We start from the raw sequence: 24,750 nt of genomic DNA, 5'->3' as shown, positions 1-24,750 counted from the left end.
CAGGTGCTACCATTGAATGGCCTGGCCTGTCACTTTGGATGGTTGGCTGTGTGAGACACTTGAGCAGCTAGTGCAGCAGCCAGCCAGCATCCTGAGGGGAGGTGCAGTAGGAGGAGTGCTCTTGCTCTCAGCCTGTGCTGTTGCAGAGACATGGTTCAGTCAGACTGACCCACTATGGCTGAGCAAACTCAGCGGGTTGATGGGACAGGACCAGGACTGCTGCAGCAGCTACTGCCCGCGAAGACGGCCCCCGCCGCCGTCTGTACGTGCCCCGCCGAGGCCCATGTCCCTGGAACCCAGCATGGGCGAGGTTCTCCACCTCCACAAGCAAGGTGCTTGTGGTAGCGTGGCTGTGATTGTTTGGCTTCCGTTGGGCGCAGCTCCGGCGGCGGCGGCGACGGCGGCGACGGCGGCGGGCTGTTGGTTGGTCGGTCTTTCCTTTGGCATCGACCAGCAACGCTCGCCGGTCGCTCCCCGCCTCCCACCGCGCTGCTGCCTCCTCTCAGTCGTCCTTTCCTTCTCGCTTTCAATCTCGATCCTCGCCTCGCCCCGCCTTTGCCGCCAGGCTGGCCGGGACGTCCATCCCCGACGCTGCCCACGCTGCCCGCCTCTGCTAGGCTAACCCTGGCCGTATATAATCTCCGCACCTCTCTGCTCTCTTTCCCCCCAACGACCCACCCCTCAGCCCAGCTACAGCCCCAGTCCCAGTCCCAGTCCCAGTCCCAGTCCCAGTCCCAGTCCCAGCCCCAGCCCCAGCCCCAGCCCCAGCCCCACCTCTCCCTCAACACTGATCCCCCCTTTACCCCTCACCCCTGGCAACCACCGCCCAACATGATCTTTGACCCCGTCAATGACGTCTCCAAGCTCGACCGCCACCGCGTCCTCAGCAAAAAGGCCGGCGTGCGCGTGTCGCCCCTCTGCCTCGGCGCCATGAGCATCGGCGATGCTTGGAAGGACACCCCCTTCATGAGCGGAGGCATGAACAAGCAGCAGTCCTTTGAGCTCCTCGACGCCTTCTACAAGCTCGGCGGAAAGTGAGTCGCCGTCGCACACACCTTTGTCGTCTTGCCGGCCATTACCGTCACGCACCGCTTGACCCCGCTCCTCCTCCTCTTCTCTCTCTCCCACCCTCGCAACCCAGCTTCATCGACACCGCCAACGTCTACACCGACGACCAGTCCGAGGAATTCATCGGCGAGTGGATGGAGGCACGCAACAACCGCGACGAAATGGTCATCGCCACAAAGGCCACGTCGCCCTACAAGGCACGCGAGCGCGGCACCCACATCGCCACCAACTTTGCCGGCAACTCGGCAAAGTCCATCTACGTCTCCGTAAAGGACTCTCTCCGCAAGCTCAGGACAGACTACCTCGACATCCTCTACATCCACTGTCAGTCTTGGCCCCTCTCCTTCTCGCCGACGAGAGAGAGAGAGAGAGAGCCGGACGCTTACCTGACCCACGGCCGCTTCCCCCCTTTCTCTGACCGCCCCCCTTCCTCCCCGATCGCGACCGCCCTGCAGGGTACGACTGGTCCACCTCGATCGAGGAAATGATGCAGGCCCTCAACCGCCTCGTCGTCAACGGCCAGGTCCTCTACCTCGGCATCTCGGACACGCCCGCCTGGGTCGTCTCGGCGGCCAACACCTACGCCCGCGAGCACAACATGGCCCAGTTTGTCGTCTACCAGGGCAAGTGGAGCGTCCTCGTCCGCGACTTTGAGCGCGAGATCCTGCCCATGGTCCGCTCCCAGGGCATGGCCATCGCTCCCTGGGGTGCACTCGGACAGGGCCGTTTCAAGACGGCCGAGCAGATTGCCCAGCGCGAGAAGGAGCAGGGCCCCATGCGCGGCGGCCAGGAACAAACCCAGGCCGAAAAGGACATCTCGCTCGCCCTCGAAAAGATGGGCAAGGAAGAGCTGGGCGGCCTCTCAATCGCCGGCGTCGCCCTCGCCTACGTCTTCACAAAGTATCCCTACACCTTCCCCATCGTCGGCGGCACCAAGGTCTCGCACCTCGAGGACAACATCAAGGCCATCGGCGTCATCCTCACCGATGAGCAGATCCAGAGGCTCGAAAACACCATTCCCTTTGATGTCGGCTTCCCGCTCAACATGATCGGACCCGATCCGCACGAGACGGGCAAGACCAACTTCCCCTTCCTCGCCCACGCCGGCAACCTCGACTGGGTCCGCAACCCCAAGGGCCCCTCGGTCCAGCAGTAGCCGGTCGATTGCGGCGGCACGTTTGTAGATTCTGAGTGCAAGGCAGGCGGTCTCTCACAACCATTGACGATTGCCTTTCCGGCTCTCCATGCGCAGCAGCGGGGATGTGGTCCCGCAAGCCAATCAAACACCTGATTACGCTACCGCCTCTCGGGCTACCTGCCGGCATCGGATCGAGGTCAGCCGCACGCAGACAAGGGACGAAGCTCTTTGCTCTGCCCTGGTCGGCTACACGGCACCGCATCGCACGCGGCTGGCACGGCTTCGTTGCCGAAAGGGTTGGCATCGTCTCCATCGAGCAAGCCGCCGTGAGACTGTGAGAGACTCTACACGACGCCCCGAACCACGAAGAGTGGGGTGTTCAGAACCCGGAGGCGTCGTTGACAGGAACGTGATGAAGCAAAGAAGCTACGGACTCGTCGACCGGTCTGGGTCATGTTCCGCACGTCACCACCGCTGTTTCGGGCAAGGCGGCGAATGCGGACCGTCGGATGCGGATACCGGGCAGTGACACATGGCCATAGGTCATTGCCACTCGGAGGGTGACTTAGACCGGATCGAGTTCCGTCGTCTACCACCCGGGTATACGTCTCGCTTCTCGTCAGTCGTGGTCGGGGACGACGAGAGGACCGTCGAGTCTGCTGGACTGGGAGCGAGGTACAAAAGCGTACTGCCCCTCCTCCCTTGGTGAGCGACCGCCTCACCGGCCCCAACGCCATGAAGGCCATTCTCCGCTCCATCATCCCTCTGACGATGCTGATGTACGCCGCTCTCGACGTCGTCGCGGGCCTAGCTCAAACGCCGCACCGAAGCGGACAACTCCAGGTCGCGTCCACGCTACACGTCCGCGGCATTGGCGGTGCGGAAGCCGACGCGCAAGCTTCCTCTTCGGCCTCCTTGGATGTGGAGCACATCGAGAGGAACCACCTCGGCGAGCCCGTCGAGCCCCTCTCGCGGTACACGCACATCCGCCGCGTCGTGCCGCAACCCACGCGCGATCGCGTCGCGCTGCATCAGCAGACGTACGACCACCTCGTTCGAAGCGTGCAGCACCAGTATCACGCGGCTTCCCCGGCCTCTGCTCGCCTATCCCGGATCGCAGGGCGCACGCCGGATCTCCAGGACCAGATCAAGGCGCTGCACGATGAGGAAATCGTGTACCTCTTCCACTCGCGGCCACAAGACCGCCACCTCAAGGAGCATCTCATTGACGAGTTCGCCAGGCGCACCGAGTCGGCCGGCGAAGAGGCGCTGCGCCAACTGCAGGGCCGCGCCGCGGTCAGCGACCCCCCTTCGCCCATCGCCAGGTACAACTGGATGTATCACGTCCTGGAGAACCTCAACTTTCCTCCGGTACGCAGGCTGTAAAGGGGACAGCGCTCGGCGACGCTCGATGACATTGCTATGACATGACAACGGGGGCGAATGAAATCTACAGCTGCCGAGGCGATCGGACGCCCTCGGCGTATTCCCTTGCCTTTGTCTCGGCTCAATGCCGATCCCCTGGCAGACGAGCGCCGCACCTAGTCAAAGTCGCCGGTGCTCAGGCTGGGGACGCGCTCGCCATCCTTGTCCCACTGCGCCGGCTCGGGCCCCATCTCAAAGACGAGGTCGCCACCTTGCGCCAGCTCGTGGTGCCACAGCCAGCCGCGCTTGACCGGCCTGCCGTTGAGCGTGACGCTCTGCGGGTAGAAGTTGGACTGGGTGTCGAGCTTGTTGGCGGTGATCCTGAGCGTCGTCGAACTGTTGGTGCCCGCAAAGAGGTCCATCTCGAGCGTCGGGAAGCGAGGCGCCGAGATAAAGTAGATGGGCAGAGGGGCGAGTGGCGACAGGCCGACGAGGTTCCAAAGCAGCCACGAGTTGAGGGCTCCGGCGTCGACGTTGCCCGGATACCCGTTCCGCGTGTCCGAGTAGTAGCGGTCGACAATGTGCCGGGTCTCATTGACGGTCCTCCAGGCGTTGCCCGGGACCAGGTTGTAGAGGAACGGCGCCGTGAAGCTGGGCTCGTTGCCGGCGTTCCACAGCGAGGTGCCAGCGTCGTTGTTGACGCCGACGCTGGTGCCGAACCCGGGCAGGAAGGAAGCCTCGAGACGCTTGAGGAAGGCGTCGTCGCCTCCCATGAGCTCGATGAGCTTGGCCGTGTCGTGCGGTGCGGACCCGAAGGCCGTCTCCCACACCTTGGCCTCGTACAAATCGTCGCCCCAGCCGCAGCCGCCGCACGACTTGGGGTCGTAGTTGGTCGTGTTCCAGCTGCCGTCGGCGTTGCGCGGACAGGGGAAGCCGCGGAAGCTCCCTACGCCGGCGAGCTCGGTCGAGGCATCCGGGTTCCAGATCAAGGTCCAGCGCGAAGCCTGCTTGCGGTAGCGGTCGAGGACCTTGGCCGCCTTTTTGAGGCCGCTGGCGAGGGCGTAGATGCCAAAGTCGTTGAAGGCGTACTCGATGGTCCGGCTGACGCTGCGCGTGTGGTTGCGGGTGATGAAGCCGTAGTCGTTGTACTCGTCGAGCGCACCTCGGCCTTCCTTTGTCGCGCCGTCAAACGCGACGGGATCGGCGTTGCGCTCCGGCAGCACGGACGCATCCTTGTCGGCGGCCTTGAAAGCCTGCTGCCAGTCGACGCCGTACACCTCGTTGCGCCCCTCGGCAGCGAGCTTGCCGGGCCCCTTGCCTGTCGACTTGAGGAAGGCGTCGGCGAGGATAAAGTCGGCGTGGGTGCCGCCCTGGACGCGGCCGTTGGTCTGCGCCGACCGGCCCGTGGGCATGAACCCCTCGAACTTCCAGATGGCGATCATGCTGCGGAGGATGCGGCTGAACTCGCCGGTAAAGATGAGGTGGTACAGGGGCATCGTGTGCGAGTACAGGTCCCACAGCGTATAGAAATCGTCGTAGGCGGGCTCGAGGTCGGACGACTTCCAGTTGGGCTGCTCGTTTGTCTTGTCGGTGGGCAGGAGGGCCATCTGGTAGAGGGCCGTGTAGAGCATGCGCTTGAGCGTGGCGTTGGAGGAGATGGGGTTGCCGTCGTCGACGACGCGGACGCGGTTGAGGACGCGGTCGTGCCAGGCCGTCTCTGCCTCTGCGACGACGTCGTCGATCGTCTTGGACTCGGGCAGCTCGTCGCGGATGTGCTGGCAGGCCCGCTGCGACGAGATGTACGAGATGCCGATGCGCGACTCGATGGAGCACTGCGCTGCCTGCGTGGGCGGGTGGGTGAAGAGAGCGCCGATGCCCATGCCAGAGCCGGCGCCTGCCTGGACGCTCTGGAAGGGGCGCAGCACCGGCTTGGTCGACGGCGGGTGGAAGGGATCGTACTGCCAGCTGAAGGTCTCGCCCTTTGCCTGGCCGGATACGGACGTCATGTTTGAGCAAAAGTAGACCTTGTGGGCCGACGCCTGAGCCCAGCCGCCCGAGTAGGTGGCGTGACCCTCGTAGCTGTCCCTGCCCAGCTTGAGAGCTCCGCCGGTGAACTTCTGGGTGTAGGCAAAGGACGAGTTGGCGGGAAGGACGTGGGTGAGGTCGACGAGGATGTGGCGCTCCTGGTCGCATGAGGGGAAGTCGTAGCGGACGACGGCCGAGTGCGAGGAGGCGGACATGGAGATGTTGACGCCGTTGAGCAGGCTCGTCGAGAAGCGGCCGACCTGGGCGCGCTCTGCGGCGAGGGAGCGGTTCTGCCAGTAGGTGGTGTTGTCCGCGAGGTTGACGGCGTCGAGGCTGCCGTAGATGGGCATCTGGGAGATGATGCCGTAGGTGGGTGCGCCGCCGGTGCCGTGTACGTGCATCATGCTGACGGCGGTGAGGTTGCCGAGGGGAGAGTAGCCCGAGTTTACGTCGACGGCAAGGCCCGGGGCGAGGCCGAGGTAGCTGGTGTCGATGCCGGGCTTGGCCATGCCCCACGGCAGGGCGGCGCCGGGAAAGGCATTGCCGCCTGCGATGGCGCTGCCGGGCGTTGGGCCCTCTGTGCCGATGAGGGGGTCGACATAGGTGGTGAGCCGCTGTGCGTCGGTGGCGGCGGTGACGCCAAAGGAGGTCGAGAGGGCGAGGAGCGACAGCAGGCTGCCACAGGTCACGGCGGAACGTGATGGCATCTCGAGGATCGCAGCAGGGTGGCGAGGTCGGGGGAGAAGAGGCGAGCGGGGGTGGTCGAGGCGGTTGAGCTCATTGCGGCTGGTGTGGAAGGTCGAGGTATTTGTACCTGTCGAGTGCAGCAGTGCGGCTCAGAGGAGTGGGGAAGCGAGATGGTGGTGGGGCGGAGGCTGCAGGCCAAGCCGCTACCAAGACGGTGAGCGTGAGGTAGAGTAGCAGAGGAGTAGACAAGTGCAAGGGTGGATGCCCTCAGACAGACCCCGTACGTACGGACACGCTGTCGATGGTTGCGCAACCCAACGGCGTGCATCCGCACCAAGATCGTCGCCGCCTTCCCCGCCTCGCTTCAGAGTGCGTCTTGCGTGCGGCGAGACAGCCGGCCTCGGGCTGTGGTAGAACCACCCGCACGCACACATACACATGTACGTACGTAGACCTGCGGCGGAAGGACAAACTCGAGTTGACCGGTGGCCAGACATCACCGATAATCCCACCCGCCATTCACCGGTGAGGTGCCTCGAGACGGACCGTTGCGCCGTCCCCTCACTCTCGTACCGCCTCCGACCGCGTCCGCCCTCACACGGCATCACACACGACGACCGGCTCAGGGAAGATCGAAATCAAGTACTGTGCTGAGAGATTCACTACTGCGGGCGATTCTGTCGAGTCGGTAGACGAGACCGGTGAATGTACAAGGTGAAAACGAGCGGTCGCAAAAGATGGGAACCGAGCTCGACCGACACATGGCGCTGCCCCGCTACCTGCCGCCAATCTTGCTCTTCCAGCCGGGCGCCCTCTCGAAGCCGTTGGCGCCGTACTGGAAGTCCATCAGCGTCTGCTGGATCTCGGCGCGGTTCGTCATGACGAAGGGGCCGTACTGCACCACGCCCTGCGACAGCGGCTCGCCCGCCACCAGAATGAAGCGCGCCTCGTCCGAGACGTCGTCGCTTGCGTTTTCGATCCAGACGCCGTTGGCACCGCTCTCGGGCTCGTTGCTAAGCACCATCGTGTGATAGCGGTCGTAGACAGCGCCTTGCGCGTCGTCCCCGACCCGGACCTTGCCCTTGAGCGTGTACATGAACGCGTTGAAGCCGCGGGGGATCTCTTGAAAGATGCGGCCCTTGCCCTCGAGGCGCACGTCGACGTACACCACGCCGCCATTCTGCGGCAGCTCAATCGGCGACTTGGCACCGTGCGACTCGCCGGCAACGACTTTGACCGTCCAGCCATGGCCCTCGGTCTCGACGGGCTCAGACGCACGCGGCTTGGCCGTCGGCAGCATATCCGCTTTGTATTCCTGGTACGCCGGAGGCTCCTTTTTGGCGACCGCAGGCAGGTCCAACCACAGCTGCAGGCCGTTCGGGTCCACCAGCTTGTTGCCCTGCGCATCGCGGTGGATCGGCATCTCGGCGTGCTGTCGAGGAGGCAAGAAAGGATCCGGGGAGAAGGTGCACCAGTCAGGTACGGTTCGGCAGCGAGCGGAGCTAGGGCCGAGCGCGACGCCGGACTACTCACCATGATGCCCTTGCCCGCGTTCATCCTGCGGGTCGAGGAACCAAGCAGCGGCGGATTCGGTCAGCCAAGGGTCGGATTCGACAGACGAGCGAGCTGCGACGGCTTTACTCACCACTGAACGTCGCCCGGACCAATCGTGCCAGCATGTCCCGCAAAATCTTCATGCTGTACCTGGCCCTCGAGCAGGTAAGTGACCGTCGTCATTCCACGGTGAGGGTGATCCGGGAAGCCTGCGTGCTCTGAAATTACAAAATCATCACACATGAGGAACCTTTTAAAACGAAGGAAAGGTACCATGATCAGTCAGTAGGGGTACCTTCAGGATCATTCCGCTGCTAAAGAACTTACGGCGAGATATTCCTAAGAGCTGGCGTACCGATAGAGCGGCGGACTCGGGCGCCATCTCCTTCGGCGGTTTCGATAGCCGGAACCTTCTTGACGACGAACCTCGAAATCGGAAGGGCGCTAGAGGCAGCCATGTTGATTGGTCGGGTGAGGTGGTTGGTGAGGGGGCGAGCGAGCGCTGGGCTGCGTGAGCTGAGTAGGTGGGTGCAGCGAGGGGCGAGAATGATGGCGGCGGCGGCGAAGAGGAGGCTGAGCGCGGCGGCGGTTAGCTTGTGAGATGTTTTCTTGCTTCTCTGCGTGGGAGCTGGCTTAGACATGGGAATAAGATCGGATGGACCGGAAGAACGAAGGACTCGGCCCCCTCTTATAGGCGTGAGAGAGAGTGCTTGCTCGAAGGCGAGACGGTGATGCATCGGTGCTTGGTACGACGCTCCCCGCCTCGACGCGGCGGTAAGGGCGCCCGTGCGCCTGTGCAAACCCCGGAGATTCGGCGTTATGACAGCGGCCAAACTCCGAGCCTCATCGGGCAAAGTCAGACGAAATCGTCCGGCGAAATCGGGAACGGGTTAGCCTTCAGCCTCGATATCCGGGCCAGGCAGGCGAGGGGGGTAATCAGGGGTTCACCCCTCGACACCATCTCGGACTTTGCACATCAAACAGCCTGGGGCGCCTCTCACAGCGCCGACAATGTCCACGTTGTGTGCAAGCTGAGCTGCCTACCTGCCATCAACCTGCCAAGGATGCTCTCTAGTTCGGCCGGAGAATGTCGGTGTGTGCTAACGCCGGCCTTGGCTCAGCTGTCGCCGTCGCTTCTGATCGGACATTCACTCTGTCTTCCAGTTGCATCTGGAGCATTCGGAAAAAATCGACGCCAGCTATACTGCTCTGACCAGACTGGATCTCAGGCGACATCGATAGCATACACCTTTCGGCTCTTCCAAGTGGTCACCTCGACCGCGGTTGAAACGGATCGGTCGTCGCCGACGGGCAGTGCGATCCACACGCGGGGCAGCCACAGCGGCTTGAACTGTCCGGCCTCGACCTTGACCGCGACCCGGACCGAGTTCGTGTCTGCCTCTGCGCCGAATTGCACCTCGAATGCAGCAGTCTCCGGGTTTTCGCTGACGCCGTCGTCCTCGATCCAGCGGTAGACGTACTCGCGGCCGGTTGCGCCGGGCGGCGAGGGAAAGACCTCTAGACCTCGCCAGTCGTCGTACGTCGCAAGCCCCCCCTCTTCGACGGTCCTCACCTTGACGCCGTCACCGGTCTCGATGGCCGGACCGGATCTCTGCGTCAGTGTGACCGAGTCCCTGCCGATCGGTAGCGCGGTGCCTTCGCGCGCAAACATGGCAAAGTGCTCCAGCGGCGTCGAGACGTTGTCGAGCCAGCTCCCGGCGGCGTGCACGCCGTACGGTTCGTGCAGGTCGTAGTAGACCGCCGTGTCTTCCTTGGACGTGCGCGGCAGGTAGACTCGACGTGACACCTGCTCGGCAAAGTAGGCGCCACACACAAGCAGCTGGCCGTGGCCAAGCCAGTAGTCGAAGCCGTCGAGAATCTCTTTTGAATAGAGCGTCGGGTCGGTTGCGAACTCGCCCCAGCCAAGCCATGTGTTGGGCGGCGTGGCACGCAGGTGCGACTGCCAGTTCAGGTTGTTGCTGCGATGCGGTCCGGTGATGCGCAGTCGGTCAGTTTCACGTAGTCGATGCGCGCTTGCGTCTCATTAGCGGCGTCGGGAACAAGCTCACAAGAAGGGCAAGAGTTCGTAGCGCCGCTTGATCTCGTTGCGGATGATGTCGACCACCTCGGGATACTGCGGATCGTATGGGCGAGGGCGTATGAACGGAGTGCAAGTTAGTAAAGACCGATCCGAGGACAACCACCAGACCAGATCCGCCCGCTTGCTCACCATCCACGGAAGATTGTTCGTCGCGCTGCCCGAGGGATCTTTTTCGTTGGGCTTGAAGGAGTGGATGCAGAATCGCGGATGGGTGACGCCCATCTGGACCCAGCGCACAAAGAGCTCGGGCGAAGGCAGCGGGCCGGCGAAGCCGCCCACGTCCGAGCCGTACGACTGCATGAGCGAGAGCTGGGCATTGAGGTTCATCGCTACGGCGCCCTGCAGACTCTTCCAGCAGGTGCGGTTGTCTCCCGACCAGGTCGAGGCGGCGTACCTCATCGTGCCAACGTTGGCCGAGCGGGTCAAGACGAACGGCCTGCGATCGGGATGCCGCGCGAGGAGGGCGTCGTGGCTGACCTTGGCCATCATTTCGGTCTGCGCGCGGAGGTTGCCCGGAGCAAGAGGGAGAGAAATAGCATTTATTTCTCAGCGCCGAGAAGCATGCGCCGCCGTCTTGGACGACTTGCACGTAGCAACTCACATTTGTCATACGCCCGACCAGGCCGAGTTTGATTGGTCCTCGCACCGCGTTCGGAGCGTTGGCCGAGTTGTTCTTGCAGATGTACTCGTCATCGAAGAGCAGAAACTCGTTGTTGTCGCTGCGATTGCCGTGTGCGCGGTCGGTAAGTCGTCCGCAGCCGTTTGCGCTCGCCCGCGACGCGGACCGATACTCACTTCCAGATCGCGTCGACTCCGAGATCGACAAGGCCCAGGATGCCATCGCGCCACCAATCCTGTCCCGCCTGGCTGGTGAGGTCGACCCAGCTGCCCTTTGCGTTGATGCCCGGCAGCGAAGACCAAATGCGAGTGACAACGGCCTTACCCGTCGACGGATCAGTGAAGAGTGCACCCGCGTCATGCAGCTTCTTAAAATCTGGATGGTCCTCGAGCACGTAGGGCTTGACGTTAGGCGTGACCTTCATGCCAGCCCTGTGGAAGACGCGGCACATCTCGGCAAAGTCAGGGTATCGCCTGGTGTTCATGGTGAAGACACACCGGTTGCCCTTTTCGTCGACCGTGTAGCCGGACGAAAGCTTTATAGAGGTTGCCATCGCAATCGACGTAGGGGACAGGAGATGAGGCACGGCCATAAGATCAGCACCAGGAACTGGGGTAGCACCGAGAGGCACACGCGCGCGCCGCTCACATGGATGGCCGAGCACGGAATGTCCCACTTTTTGCACAGCTCCGGCCAGCCGGACAGTAGCTCCTGTGCGATGGGTTCGTCCTGTGCGTCGGGGGGATAGCAGAGAGGCAGTCAGTACGATCTTGTCTGCGAGAGATTCGGCCGGACATGCTCCACCGTGCCTACGCTCTCTCCGAGCCCCATGCCGCTTGCAAGGTATCCGAGCCAATCGCGCGGCACGAGCTTGGGACGACCGACAAGGTCGGCGAAGCCGGCCACCACGTCCGAGAGGCCGTCGCCGATTATAATGTACTCCTCGAGGCCGCCGCACTCTTGCTCGAACTTCTTGAAGAGCGTCCAAGGCTCGTTGATCCATTTTCCGACGTCCCATGTGGCGTCCGAGTTGGATGCGTGGTAGAGTCCGACGGCAGCACGAAGAGGACGGTCCGTTGGGTCATCCGTTGGGTCATCCGCGAGCGGTTTCGGGATCGAGACGAGGAAAGGGGTGTGCTTGTACAGCGGATCGGAGAGGTAAGCGTCGTAGCCTGCGGCGTCGCTTCCTGTGATGGTAAAGCGACGGTTGGAGAGGTCGATCGGCGCCCCCTTTTCGCCGAGTCCAAGGTGCAAGGAGTTGACGTCGAGGCGGGTGTGCCTGGTGATTCCGGCGTGGTTGAGGCAGTAGGACTTGTGCGGGGTGTCTCCAAAGATGCGCAGGGGCTCCGCGCCGGGCGTCAGCTGAAAGATCTCGAGTACGATTGTGTCCTCCCAGTCGATGTGGATCTCGTATCGGGGCACGCCGCGGCCCCCCTGCGAGGAGGAGTCCGGAGGGGGACGCAGGACTGCGCGTCTGAGCCGAGCGTCGTTCTCGACAGACGCGAGCGGGATGGGGGCACCATTGAGAGTCACGTTGCTGTGCGGAGGCGGTGGCCTGTCGGGACCGGTCAGGGTGATCCTGAGCACACCGGTGGCCAGAGCTGCCAGGGTGAAGATGTAGCCATGCGGATTGGCGAGGACGAAGGCGTGCTTCTGCTGCGTGGGAGCATCCACGAGCTGAAAGCCGGTCAGAGGACGCTCGATCATACTGAACAGCTAGATGCGGTGCTGGGTCGGAGCGATGGCGCTGCTTCGAAAGGATAGATTGAGATGTCGATGAGGAGCGGAGGGGCGCAGTCCAGCATTTGGAGGAAAGGAGCAGAAGCGTGGACGGACCGGTCGGACGGATGTTACCCCCTGAGCTGGTCAGTGCGGTTGACCAGACGGGGCCGGGCCGGGCCGGGCGAGGAAGGTAAGGACATGGTCCGGGCGAGTGCCGCGAACGTGTCGTGAGGAAATCTCAGCGACAGCACCAGGTAGTCGTGGATCGACACCGTCTGCAAGCGCACGTTGACCCTCTCTCTGGCGCGCAGGGATACAGGTAAATTGACCGGTCAACAGAGCGAAGCACGCGTACTCGAACAGGCCGGCGCGGCCCTACGCTGCCTTCAGAGCCCCAAGGCTAAATTACCGATGTGATGACGCTCCCGCAACACAACGTACGCAGCCACGGTATCGGGATCCACCTGCTTGGAGCAAGATGAGGCAGCGATGGTTAGGCATACACGTACGGGCGGCAGAGACGACCGGGTGACACGGCGTGGGTTTGCATCGGCGGGGCGAGGACCCACGAGCCAGTCGGGATCACTGGCGAGGTAAATCGGGCCCCCGCACCTCGCGGGGCCACTACTGACGTCTGTCAAACCCAAACTCTGTCGCGGCAGCGCTGTCAAAGTGTGGCACCCCCCCTCTCCCCCCGCCCAAATTGCCTGACTCGCTGCGCAGCAGGCAGCCCCCGCGGGCCTGCCTCGGCCGACGGCTTCTGTCAACTGACCCGGGCTCAGTCGGGCTTGGCGCTCCGCTGGGGGGTCTACCAATTGTAGCTGTCGTGAGTACAGATCGATCAGGGTGGACGGCCGATGAGATTTCCGGGAGGGCGGAGGTCGGTGCATTCATGCTTACGCCCCTCTAGCCGCCCCCGGTGTGCCATTGGCTGGCCAGGCCGCTCGACTGGTCGCACCTTGCTCACCCACCACGGCCACCCCTGGTTCCCTACGTCCGTCGGGGTATTTCCCCGGAAGCCCCGCCCCCGTGCCGTGCCGTGCCGCGGTGCCCTCTGCACATCCGACCCCAACCCCCAATCCCCCGCAGTCATGGCCGTGGGTTGCTGCTTCAGTGGTAGTACTTACGTTCGGTAGTGACCTTCGTGTGCGTGACCCATCACCCCCCACTGTCCGTACGTACACTACCGGTACCCACCTCCGCGCGTCTCATGCTCTGAGATTGTTAGCCTGCTTCTCTGTCGAGGCCGCCGCTTCCTTCGCTGTGGACTCCGTCGCGGCCGACGCTTTGCCCCCGCTGCAACGGCCAAATCCGATCGTTCACCCCGGCCTGGCCATGCTTCAACTCGCCAGCCATGCGCTGCTTCCCTTCTTTGCTTGGGCTCCGTGTTCCATCCACTATCGCTCGGGAGCCGCAGGCGCATCCTTGCGCTTCTCCTCCGCAAGCGGCTCTGAGTTGAATTTGGCCCGCTCGTGCCCACCATGACACGGAGGGCGACCGTCTCTCCCTCGACCGCCACCATCCGGGAATGGCTGCAGATTCCCCGCCCTTGCTGTGCAGTCACTCGCTACTGTACCCCGTGGCGAGCCACGGGGGGACAGACGCCAAGCCTCGTTTCCGCAACGGTTGTCCCGGTCTACGTTCAGGACTGTCGGTGCCTCACGACCGTTCTCGCCGGGCCTGAGGCACCATCGCTCCTACCCCACATTCTTGATTGTCATCGCTGCGCGAGCGAGGTGCAAGTGCATGCAGCCGCGAGGGGCCCCGCGTCGGTCTAGACGGCGTGGACACGACGCCGAGTCTGTCTCGCTTGCCCCTTGAAGTGCCTACCTGCCTCGCTCTCTTGTTCTGTCGCCAAAAGGCAAGCAAGCTTGTATCGGCCACGTTGCTGCACAGCTCGCCAGACCCCATCGTTGAGGGCCCACGTCCTTGCACGAGACCTACAAAACCGGTCGATCGAGCAGCCAGACTTGCTGACCTCTTCCGCGTCCTTCACCTTCTTCAACGCCGACTCTGCCGAATCGAACCACCCCTTCCTCCCCACTTCGCACTTGACGACCATCGACAGACATGTCCGCTCCAGACACCCCCAGCCAGGAGAATGAAAAGAAGCTTCACCCCGTCGAGTCGACCACGACCGATGCCTCGTTCCTAGAGAAGGGCATCAAGCCCTCGACCGTGCCGGTCCTGCCCAGCACCATTGTCGAAGAGGCCGATCAAGAGGTGCTGGCCTTTACCGATCAGTCGGTCATCATCACCCCAGAGGAGAACAAACGCCTCCTTCGGAAGATTGACAAGCGCGTCCTCGTCATCATGCTCGGCACCTACTTCGCCCAATCGCTCGACAAGGGCACGCTCGCCTTTGCCGCCATCATGGGCATCCGCAAGGATCTTCACCTCGTTGGACAGCAGTACAGCTGGCTCACCACCTGTCTGTACCTCGCGATCCTCGTCTGCGAGTTCCCGCAGAATCGCCTCGTGCAGATCCTGCCCATCAATCGCTGGTTGGGCTTCTGCATCATCAGCTGGGGCGTCGTCGTCACCTGCACCGCTGCCGTCGAGAACTGGGCAGGCGCCATGGTCGTCCGCACGCTCCTCGGCGCCTTCGAGTGCGTCTGCCAGCCCGCCTTTATCCTCCTCTCCGCCGTCTGGTACCGCAAGGAAGAGCAGGCGCGGACGGTCACGCTCTGGTACTGCATGAACGGCGTGCAGGCGGCCGTCGGCGGTCTACTGGCATACGGCTTCTACCACATCAAGGGAGCCGCCATCTCGTCATGGCAGATCCTCTACGTCACTCTGGGCTCTGCCACTATCTTGTGGGGCGCCTTCTGCTGGTACTGGCTCCCTTCTTCGCCGATGCGCGCTCGCGGCTTCACCGAGGAAGAACGGACAAAGTGCCTGGAGCGCGTTCGCGAGAACCAGACCGGCGTCCAGAACAAGAAGTTCAAGAAGGACCAGCTGATCGAGGCGCTGCTCGACCCGCAGACATGGGCCCTTTTCCTCATCCAGGTCCTCAACACGATCCCCACAGGTACGTTCGCCTTTTTTTTTCTTTTTTTTTTTCTTTTCTGCCAACACCACTATCCAGCATGTTCACCATGTGTGGCTGACAATCCTCACTCTGTTCTTGATCAAAACACGAGCCCAGGAGGTTTGGGTGTCTTTATGAACATTGTCATCAGCACCAACCTTGGTTTCACGGTTTTGCAGACAAATCTGCTCTCTATTGCCCAGGGCGCATTCCAGGTCGTCGGGCTGCTCAGCGCGGCGTGGATCAGCACCAAGTGGAACCAGACAATCTACGTCGCGATTCTCTGGACGATCCCCGCCGTCGTGGCTTCCGTCTGCTTCTTGACGGTGCCCAACACGCCAGAGCATGCCGCTGGTCTTTTGATCGCCTTCTATTTCACTCTCTGGCTGCAGGCGCAGGCGACGTTGTCGTTCAGTCTGCTGACGCGCAACGTCGCGGGCCAGACGAAGCGTTCGATCATTACGGCCATCACCTTCATCGGCTGGTCTGGCGGCAACTCGATCGGACCTCAGCTCTTCCAGGCCAAGGACGGCCCGCTCTACCGAGGAGCTTTCGCCGGTCAGCTTGGATGCTACGCCGCCTCGATCACGGTGCTCATGCTGCTGCGCCTTTACTACGTCGACCAGAACCGACGCAAGAGGAAGGCGTCTAACCTGATGCACGGCCGCGACGAGAACGCCGCCGACGAGGTCGACCTGTCCAACGCCTTTGCCGACCTGACCGACAAGCAGAACATCCACTTCCGTTACTCGTACTAGGAGAGCCTGGACCCACCGCTTGATGCGCTCTCCCTGCAGGTGCCTATGTCCCTTCACGATCACGACGCCTTTGTACGAATCACATTTCCCCTCTCAATAACGATGCTCATATTCGATGTGATTGAGTTCGAAGCAGATCAGGACAATGTTCACTTTCGCCTCCAGCTTGGACCGTTAAATGGCATTGGGGCAGGCCTTGGAGTGTATGGTCGTGAAGTCGCGAGCGTTGTCAATATGCGCCACTCTGCAGCGAGCGCCGGGCCGTGCGAGCTCATGCGAGATGGGTGGATCGGCGTGGTCTCAACGCGCGCTGACCCGTTGTCCGCATGTTGAAGCTGCATGACTGTGCGTATGTACACTTTCTAGCCCGCGGCGCTCGCCGAGGGGGCGGAGGGGAGCCGTATGTGTTGCAGCAAATGGGGTCGGGCGTGGTGATGATGCTGGAGTGGGGTGAGGTGTGCATTGTGCAGCACGGCAAAGTCAGCGTCATGTCGGGACGGGCGAAGTCGAGGAAAGTCACGATTCCGCCGAACCTGTCGGAACACGACGACGGCCTACGGCGTTTCCACGACGTGGGCGCTCGAAGGCGACAGAGAACGTGGGGGCCCAAGACTTACCCCCGTTCCGCAGGTACCGGTACCCCGCACCATAAGGACGATACTCTGTGGGGAAACCATTCCGACTGCTACTTCCCATCGACGTGGGGGGGAGGCAACAAGCGGGCGGTGCTGGCAGGGGTTGCTTGTGGCTCGGCCAGGGTGCAGTTGTGCATAAGGTACCTCGAACCATTGCAAACCAACAGATTGCTGCACATACAAGCAAGCTGCTCCCATACCGAACACGCCATGACGGCCGGACATGGGACCGGCCACGACCGAGGGCCGTTCTGCCCTTTGTCTGCCAGCAGTTTCGATGTGCTAGAGACATTGCATCCTGCTCGCAGCCCTCACCGGCATCTACAGACCGAAGTCAGTTTAGAGCAGAGTCGTGATCACAAGAACCGCCGCCGCCGCTACCTGCTACTTATAAGATTGACTGGACCTGCCTGTCTCTATCCGCTCCCCTCTCCGACGCTCAACACCCTCACCACTCCCCCTCTCCATCTCAAAGCCTCGATCACGGTAACCGCTTACCAGCATGTCTCCCGCCGCTACCACCCAAGAGACCGCACCCAGTCACGCCCCGGGCCCGTCGAAGGGCGCCGCCGCCGCGTCGACCCTCGCTCCCTCAGTCGAGCATGACAAGGCCGCAGAACTCGTCGACAGGCTCATCCACAAGCTGCTCAACAACGAAGACACCAACAAGGAATTCCTCCTGCCCCTCGCAGATGGCCGCATTATCGACACAAAGGGCTGGAACGGCTGGGAGTGGACCCACGGCGTCGCCCTCTTCGCTCTGTGGGAGCACCACGCCCTCACCGCCGACAGGCGCTCCCTCGATATCATCACGAAGTGGTTCCACGACCGCATGGCCGAGGGCGGGACCACCAAAAACATCAACACCATGGCGCCGTTCCTCGCCCTTGCATCCATCTACGAGCGTAACCCGCGGCCGCAGTACAAGGAGTGGCTCCTCGAGTGGGCCGAGTGGGCGATGAACGGCCTGCCAAAGACCCACGAGGGAGGCTTCCAGCACATGACCTACATCGACGATCACGACGGGCAGCTCTGGGACGATACCCTCATGATGACGGTGCTGCCCTTGGCCAAGATCGGACTCGTCCTGGACCGGCCGGAATTCGTCGACGAGGCAAAGTACCAATTCCTCGTTCACATCAAGTATCTCAGCGACTCGAGGACCGGCCTCTGGTACCACGGTTGGAACTTCAACGGCCGCCACAACTTTGCGAAGGCGCTGTGGGCCCGCGGAAACTGCTGGATCACGGTCGCCATCCCAGTCTTTCTCTCGCTCCTCGGTGTCCAGCCCGACACCTCCGACTTCTTCACCCGGACTCTGCTCGCCACGCTGCGTGCTCAGCTCGACCAGCTGACCAAGCTGCAGGACCCCCAGACTGGCCTTTTCCACACGCTCCTGGACGACCCCAACTCGTACCTCGAGTCCTCAGCCACGGCCGGCTTTGCGGCAGGCACTCTCCTTGCCCTCCGCAATGGCTTCCTTTCTTCATCGCCCAACGCCGCCGCCTATGCGTCCATGGCCCAAAAGGCCCTCGGCGGCGTGGTTTCCATGATCGCCGACGACGGCGAGCTGCAGAACACCAGCTTCGGAACGGCCATGGGCAACGATCTCGACTTCTACCGAAACATCGCGATAACCCCGATGCCTTATGGCCAGGCTTTGGCTCTGTTTGCTGTCGTCCAGGACATGGCGTTGGCCACCAAGCCGTAGCCCGTCGGACAGGGCCGGCGCCCAGCCATTGCTCCACGCCGCTTCGGTCCTCGTAGAGGTCCACCCATGGTGCAGCGCGAATCGTGGATCAAACCTGTCTTTGCAAGAGTCTTGGGCATCGAACTGAGCTCCGTCGAAGGTACCTTTGTACATACATACATGTATGGCCGAACAAGAAAGTGAGCACTGAAGTGGAGCCACGGACTAATCGATGGAGCAAGGTGGGGAAAAGGGCAGGCCGGTGCGAAAAAGGTGTCGGACCGGGTCGAGGCCAGTCGGTGCTGTGCTGTGCGGTAGGGCCGAGCCGTCACTTGCCCTCGAGGGCGTTGAGCGCACCGTTGGCTCGGAGGTGAACCATGTTTTGAAGGCTGTACTTGCCCTTGCGACCCCGATCCTCGAGGGTCTTTTGCGAAAGGACGAGGTTGAGCTGCTCCTTGGCGTCGGCGGTGCGACCCATGCCGGCGTAGAGGCGGCCGAGCTCGTAGTGGGCAAAGTAGACTAGCCAGTGGTCCAATCTGAGCTTGGCGCCGTGTTCGAGGACGGTCTTGAAGCTCATCTCGGCCTGCTCGGCCGCCTCGTCCTCGGGGATAGGACTCTCCTGCGGCCGGACCTTGCTGTGCTTCTCGGGGTACGCGATGAACTTGAGGCAGACGCCGCGGAGGAAGTGGGCCAGGGCGAGGTCGTCGTAGTATTCCTCTCCTGAGTAATAGCGCGAGGGGTCTTCGACGTCGTGCAGCTCGGCGAGCGCATCGCTCACCAAGACGAGCGCGTCGTCAGCCAGGACAAAGCGGGGTGCGTTGGAGAGGCAGTGATAGACGTAGCTGAACTCGAGCCCGGGGAGCAGAAGGCGGTTGTACGCGTTGAACTTTTTCGCCTTGCGGGCGACAAACTTTTCCATCGGAATCGACTTGCCAGCGATCTTCTGTGTGAGGCCTGGCACCTTGCCAAAGAGTTCGGCGGCATCCTCGAGTTTGGAGGCGTCCTGGCCCTGGGCGCTCTCGTAGAGCGTGGCGGCGCGGCCATAGTTGTAGACGGCCTTGCTCCAGTTGTTCTCCTCGGCCATGATCTTGAAGTTCTCGTAGGCCTGCTGCCACTCGCAGAGGGACATGTGGCAGAGGGCCAGGTCCCAAACGCAGATGTGCTTGAGCTGGACGTACTCTTTTTGCACGTCGCGCGCCGTCTCGAACTGCTTGACGGCCTTTTCCGAGAGCGCCTGCGTCGAGTAGAGGCGCCCGGAAAAGTAGAGAAAGAAGACGCCGTCCGGGTACCTCTTGAGGTTGTAGTGCAGCACCTTGTCGGCGAAGCCAATGTCGACGCCGTTGACGGGGATAAAGGTGGAGATGACGAGGTGGTAGAGGAGCAGGCCCATGTCGCAGATCTGACGGCGGACGCCCTCTTCGCTCTGGGGCATCGTCGGCCTCTTGACGCCAGCGTCCATGCTCCAGCCGCCGGCCTTGCTGAGCGTCTTTAGTGCCCATTTGCAATCTCCCGTGTAGCCAAAGACCTCCATGATCTTGAGGACCTTGCCCGGGAGGAGGCCGAGGATCATGCTGATCAGGCCACTGCCGAGGTAGACGCCGGAGCGGAAGTCCTCGTCGATGCCCTCGGTTGCTCCCTTTTCGTCGGCCCACTCGAGGTACTTTGTCAGGCTGCGGTAGATGCCGTAGGCGTTCCGCATATTGAGGGCCTCGGAGACAAACGCGAAAAAGTCGCCAGCGTAGACAATGCCGAGCACCGCCTTGAGCAGCAGCGACTCTGCGTACACCAGTTCGGCGTGCTTCTGCACCGTGTCCATGCCTGCGAGCGTCGAGGGTGACTGGCCGGTTCCGCGGACAAAGCGACCGAAGTTGGCGACCGAGCTCGAGGGCTTGCGCAGCATGTTGGCGATGATGAGGGAATCCTTGCAGAGCGAGATGGCGCTGGCGAGATCGGTAGGCTCAAACGTCATGAAGCCTTTGATTGTAGCAATAATGGCGTAGCCGAGGGCGTAGTAGAGCCTGGTGTCGGCGTGTTCGGCGACGATCTCCTCGGCCTCGATCATGCGCGAGTTGAGGAAGAGGTGCAGCGCTTTGCGCGCCACTTCGACGTCTCCCCTGAGCTCTTCCGCGGTGAGCTTGACGTCGTTTACGCCGAGCTGTGCGACCCGAGCGGCCTTGTCCCGTACGTGCCGAGGGATATCGCCGTTGGCCTTGGCGTCGGCGGGGGTCATGACCTGCTCGGCGCCGGCCGTCGCCGTCGCAGCGCCGGCCCGTCGGGAAGCAGAAGCGGTACCGCGCGGCTTGTAGCTCGATCCGGCAATGTTCCCGACCTGGCCACTGCCCTTGCCCTTTCTGGGAGACGCTAGCGCGGCGTTCTTGGCTTGCTTGTGCTCGCGACCGGCCACGGCGCCCTGATCCTCTGCACTCTGACCATCGTCATCCTCGAGATCCTCTTCTTCCTCGCTGCCTTCGGTGATGTTGGCGAGCTCGGCGTCGTAGAACTCTTCGTCCGAGGACTCGTCGCTGTAGATGTGCGAGTGTTGGGCATCGCCTTGGTCAGCGCTGGCATCACCGTTGGATTTCGCAAGGAGCGTGCCGGCGGCGCCGACCACCCCCGCGGCAGCCGACGAGGCTGCCGCTACGGCCGATCCAACGAGGGAATCATTTATCGCCGGCTGAGGCGCATCGCTCTCCTCGCTGCCGTCATCCGACACCGGCGCATCAGCCTTAGCTCCGTTCTTGGACGTCGAGTCAGCGCTACCTTGCCGACGGCCCAGGGAAGCTCCGTCGCTCTTGCCCTGACTCTTGCTTCGAGCGCGTGCGAGCGTGCCGTCGGCCTTGGCAAAGGGATCGATGAAGCCGGTCCCCGGCGCTTCTTGAGCAGGAGATGGCGATGTACGCTGCCGCATGTACCTGCGCGAGCGAGGGGAGGCTGAGTAGGAGCCGCCATCGGGGGACTGCACGGTCTTGTACCCCTCGGACGTAGCCGTGTTGCCCTCTTCGTTGCTCCGAACTGGTCCCCCAGAAGCTCGCAGGGCCTCGGGCAGAGCTGGGACAGGGGGAGGAAGGTCGGCGCTCTCTGGGCTGGCGTTCCCAGTCTTGTCGGGGCCAAAGAGCGAAGACACGCTTGGGGTCCTCTTGCGCGTGTCGAGCTTGAGGCTCATCCTGCGCGCCGTGCCGCTAAAGGTCCTGAGCCGGGAAGGTGCAGGAGCTGCGTCCGATCCGGCAGCAGAGGCGATGCCAGCTTCGTCCGAAGGGGAGCCGTTGCTAGCGGAGGCAGTGCGGCTGCGCCTGCGCAAGAGGTTCGAGAAGCCAGATCCTTTGGACGACCTGCGAGAGGAGATGGAGCGATTGTCGTCGGCGGCAGCAGACTGGTCCGGATCCTGGCTGAGGGAATTTTGGGAGAGGTTGGAAGGCCTGCGGCGAATGCTCATGCCGCCGCCGCTCCTCCAGCTGCGACCACTGGAATCCGGAGGCGCTAGGAGGCTGTCGGAGCGGTACGCGCCATCCTCTGGGGGCGAGCTAGAGGCTCTGATGGACCTGTCGCGGGTGGCGCCCTTGGAGGGCGAGCGCTGCGAGGAGATGGAGGGTGCCTTTGAGGTGGGCTTGGGCTGAGACAGCGACGACGAGGATTTAGAACGAGGATAGGCGGGCGTCTGGTTGGAGTTCGGTGCGTTGCTGGAGGCGTCAGACGCCTTGCGGGAGCGCAAGAGGGCGTCGGTGTTGGAGATGGGAACGGGGTGGGCGTGGCTGTCCTGATCCTGGATGGGGTTGCCGAAGCGGGCGGCCGAGGCATCGATGCCGGCAAGGATGGCACGGCGGCTGCCAGTGGTGGGCCTCCTCGTGAGCGGTCCGGATGAGGAACTCGAGGGCATGACGGCGGCGCTGGACATGGTGGTGGCGGGTCAAGCGGGGTGGGCAGAGCGTGGGCAGCGGAAAGTCTAACGAGGGAAGCCGACGGCCGAGATGGTGGGTCGAGCTGCGCGCGCGCGCCCTCTAGCAAGGCTGCAGCGAGAAAAGGAGGCGCGAAGGGGGAAAGCCGTTGACCTGCAGCTGCGCTACTCGCCGACTGTCGCTAGAGAGCGTGCGTGTGTGACCTAGTGTGCTGCCTCCGAGCAGCTGAGGACTTGTTTGCAAGTCAAGCTGGTGGAGATGTCGAGACGTACGTGGACGATGCGAGCAGCGGAACAAGGATCTGCTGGAAGCGAATACGAGGGGATCGTGTGGCAAAGGATCGAAGGCCCGCCTCTGCTCGCGCCCTTTTGTAACAGCCACGTACAGTACGCTCCTCCCCTTGGTCCAAGCAAGGTGACAGCCAAGTCGAGGCAGGCGGCTGGCTTGCTTTCTTTCACAAGAGTGTGCTGGATCAGAGCGTAGAGCGGTTGGCGTACAGAGGGCGGAGTCTAAGCTGGGCTAGCCTCTTTGCCGTCCATCCATCGTCACCGGCTGGGCTGAGCTGGCCAGCCAGCGTTGCAGCTACAGCAACAGAGATCTTCCGCCCCAGCGCCTCGTCCCCGAGAGGTGTCTGAGCTGGACGCACCCCAAATCCCCAATATCGCCTCGCTTACCCCGCACGCAGTTCGTTTGAAACCCCACCAGCCAGGCAGGCCACACACAGCACGCAGGCAGCCAGCCATAGCCAGCCAGCCAGCCAGCCAGCCAGCCAGCCAGCCAGAGGGCCCCAACGACGCACCCGCCTGCAGAGCTGCGCAAGGCGGTAGCCGCAAGCCCGGGGTCTCAGAGACGGCTGCACACGCTGCATCGGCTACCTGGCGGGCCTGACCGGCTGCCGAACCGAGCGTCAGAGCTCGGTTCCGCACACATTCGGAGCCGATGCCGGCCAACCAAGCCCACTCTACGACTCTCAGGAAAATTGGCGGCCGCATCCCGGGACGCAACTTCCAACCTGGCCTTCACCTCTTCATCAGACACCATCAAGGATCCTTGCTGATCACCTGCACCACGCTACTACCTCCGCTCGCCACTTGGATCGGCCTCGCGATAGACGCACCAGCAATGTCTGCCCTCGGGTCTCTCCGCGCCACGGCTCGCTCCACTGCCCTAGGCTCCACCAGAAGCGCCTTGGCCCGCTTCTCGACCTCGTCGCCGCATTTCTCGGCGCTCGACGACCTCAGTAGCTCCATCGAGAAGCTCGCCGCCAGCAACCAGTCCAGCAGCGCCTCCTCCTCATCGTCCACACAAAGGCCGCTCTCGGGCGCCGTCCACACGCCTCGGCCGGCCGCCGCGACGCCCATCAGCAGAGATCGCCAGACTGTCAGCGGAAGGGCTTTCCTCAACGGCCACGTGAGTGTTTGCCAAAGGATATCGCATCCGCAGCAGCCTGCAGAGTCTGCCCCTAGGAAACGGCCGCTGAACGCCCCTGCATTCTGCTTTCGCCCGCTCGCGCCGTCCCATGGTCCTCGCACAGTACTACAACCCGCAAACGCTCTCGTACCGCAGCATCACCGAAAAGGCACCGCAACCTGCCCGGCCTCTGCTGGGGCCCTCGAACAAGGAGGCCAAGGCCGGCGATCTGCTCCACATCAACAACCTCAAGCCAGGGAAGCCTTCGCTGCACGACGACTCGTACAAAAACGGCGCCATCCTGTCGGCCTACATTTCCGAGATGGGCAAGATCATGCCGCGCAGCGCGACGGGCCTCACACGGAAGAGCCAGCGCAACATTGGCAAGGCGGTCCGACGCGCCAGGGCCATGGGTCTGCTTCCAGTCATGAGCAGAGGAGGGTCGAGGGCCGGCGGCGCAGGCTGGAAGTGAGGCGCAAGGTATCGTTGGGCGGCGATCTTCGATGGTTAAGGCCAAATCCCCACGGTTCACTCATCCGCCCACATGCATTGTTCTCACTGGGCTCTTGGCTGAATCGTGCGTGGCAGCGTGTCTAAGATGATGCGAAGCAGGGGAGCTCGCGCTCCCGTTGTCCCGTGTCAGGTCGTCGGGCTGGAGAGCTCGGCGGTCGTCCCCGCGATGGCCTTGAGCGCCTCCTGGTCGGAGACGTCGTTCAGGAGGCGGAAGACGTGTTTGAGGGTCGAGATGCGGTGCTGCTCGTCGCGCAACTCGATGACCTCGGCCGGCTGGTGGCAGTCGGCACCGCCAGCTCTGCGGGTCAGTCTGTTTGCAAAGAGGACGTCTTCGGCGATCTGGGTAGGATGGTAAGGATAGAGGACGCACGGCAAGCCGTCCTGGTCGCACATCTGCCGCGCGTCTTTCTCGCCGCCGGGCAATCTGGCTATCGCGTTCTGCACCACCATGAGGGTCCTGGTGAAGATCGAGTCCGGGCTGGTCGAGGTGAACCAGTTGGACGTCTGGTCAGGTCCACACACGCGGGACCGGGATGGGAGC

The 24,750-nt window shown here is 62.8% G+C and overlaps 10 protein-coding genes across 10 annotated transcripts in view; 5 read left to right on the top strand and 5 right to left on the bottom strand.

Moving 5' to 3' along the window:
• Positions 1-831: 831 nt before the first annotated feature.
• On the top strand, positions 832-2,224 carry PFL1_06814 (uncharacterized protein; the record flags this gene model as incomplete). The annotated part of the gene is made up of 3 exons (XM_007884359.1): positions 832-1,034; positions 1,142-1,392; positions 1,524-2,224. The coding sequence occupies 3 exons, from the start codon at positions 832-834 to the stop codon at positions 2,222-2,224; spliced, it is 1,155 nt and encodes a 384-aa protein (XP_007882550.1).
• Positions 2,225-2,941: 717 nt separating this feature from the next.
• Positions 2,942-3,592, top strand: PFL1_06813 (uncharacterized protein; the record flags this gene model as incomplete). The annotated part of the gene is made up of 1 exon (XM_007884358.1): positions 2,942-3,592. The coding sequence occupies one exon, from the start codon at positions 2,942-2,944 to the stop codon at positions 3,590-3,592; it is 651 nt and encodes a 216-aa protein (XP_007882549.1).
• A 155-nt stretch (positions 3,593-3,747) lies between these two features.
• Positions 3,748-6,303, bottom strand: PFL1_06812 (uncharacterized protein; the record flags this gene model as incomplete). Its single annotated transcript, XM_007884357.1, has 1 exon — positions 3,748-6,303. One exon carries the CDS (start codon positions 6,301-6,303, stop codon positions 3,748-3,750), a length of 2,556 nt encoding a protein of 851 aa, XP_007882548.1.
• Positions 6,304-7,058: 755 nt separating this feature from the next.
• On the bottom strand, positions 7,059-8,295 carry PFL1_06811 (uncharacterized protein; the record flags this gene model as incomplete). Its single annotated transcript, XM_007884356.1, has 4 exons — positions 7,059-7,715; positions 7,817-7,841; positions 7,929-8,055; positions 8,193-8,295. The coding sequence occupies 4 exons, from the start codon at positions 8,293-8,295 to the stop codon at positions 7,059-7,061; spliced, it is 912 nt and encodes a 303-aa protein (XP_007882547.1).
• A 767-nt stretch (positions 8,296-9,062) lies between these two features.
• On the bottom strand, positions 9,063-12,264 carry PFL1_06810 (uncharacterized protein; the record flags this gene model as incomplete). Its single annotated transcript, XM_007884355.1, has 7 exons — positions 9,063-9,816; positions 9,907-9,971; positions 10,068-10,433; positions 10,540-10,657; positions 10,734-11,092; positions 11,206-11,286; positions 11,371-12,264. 7 exons carry the CDS (start codon positions 12,262-12,264, stop codon positions 9,063-9,065), a joined length of 2,637 nt encoding a protein of 878 aa, XP_007882546.1.
• A 2,085-nt stretch (positions 12,265-14,349) lies between these two features.
• PFL1_06809 (uncharacterized protein) lies at positions 14,350-16,068 on the top strand (the record flags this gene model as incomplete). The annotated part of the gene is made up of 2 exons (XM_007884354.1): positions 14,350-15,310; positions 15,428-16,068. The coding sequence occupies 2 exons, from the start codon at positions 14,350-14,352 to the stop codon at positions 16,066-16,068; spliced, it is 1,602 nt and encodes a 533-aa protein (XP_007882545.1).
• Positions 16,069-17,205: 1,137 nt separating this feature from the next.
• PFL1_06808 (uncharacterized protein) lies at positions 17,206-18,414 on the top strand (the record flags this gene model as incomplete). Its single annotated transcript, XM_007884353.1, has 1 exon — positions 17,206-18,414. The coding sequence occupies one exon, from the start codon at positions 17,206-17,208 to the stop codon at positions 18,412-18,414; it is 1,209 nt and encodes a 402-aa protein (XP_007882544.1).
• Positions 18,415-18,721: 307 nt separating this feature from the next.
• Positions 18,722-22,285, bottom strand: PFL1_06807 (uncharacterized protein; the record flags this gene model as incomplete). Its single annotated transcript, XM_007884352.1, has 1 exon — positions 18,722-22,285. The coding sequence occupies one exon, from the start codon at positions 22,283-22,285 to the stop codon at positions 18,722-18,724; it is 3,564 nt and encodes a 1,187-aa protein (XP_007882543.1).
• A 1,123-nt stretch (positions 22,286-23,408) lies between these two features.
• On the top strand, positions 23,409-24,168 carry PFL1_06806 (uncharacterized protein; the record flags this gene model as incomplete). The annotated part of the gene is made up of 2 exons (XM_007884351.1): positions 23,409-23,696; positions 23,821-24,168. The coding sequence occupies 2 exons, from the start codon at positions 23,409-23,411 to the stop codon at positions 24,166-24,168; spliced, it is 636 nt and encodes a 211-aa protein (XP_007882542.1).
• A 167-nt stretch (positions 24,169-24,335) lies between these two features.
• PFL1_06805 (uncharacterized protein) overlaps positions 24,336-24,750 on the bottom strand; it is a gene marked incomplete at both ends in the record, with an annotated part of 1,688 nt that continues 1,273 nt past the window's right edge. The window contains one exon of the mRNA XM_007884350.1: positions 24,336-24,713. Coding sequence (XP_007882541.1) covers positions 24,336-24,713 — 378 coding nt within the window. The remainder of the gene's footprint in view (positions 24,714-24,750) is intronic.

This window comes from Pseudozyma flocculosa (assembly GCF_000417875.1).
Source record: "Pseudozyma flocculosa PF-1 unplaced genomic scaffold scaffold00033, whole genome shotgun sequence".
NCBI lineage: Eukaryota > Fungi > Basidiomycota > Ustilaginomycetes > Ustilaginales > Ustilaginaceae > Pseudozyma > Pseudozyma flocculosa.
This window is presented reverse-complemented; position numbering and strand designations above follow the sequence as displayed.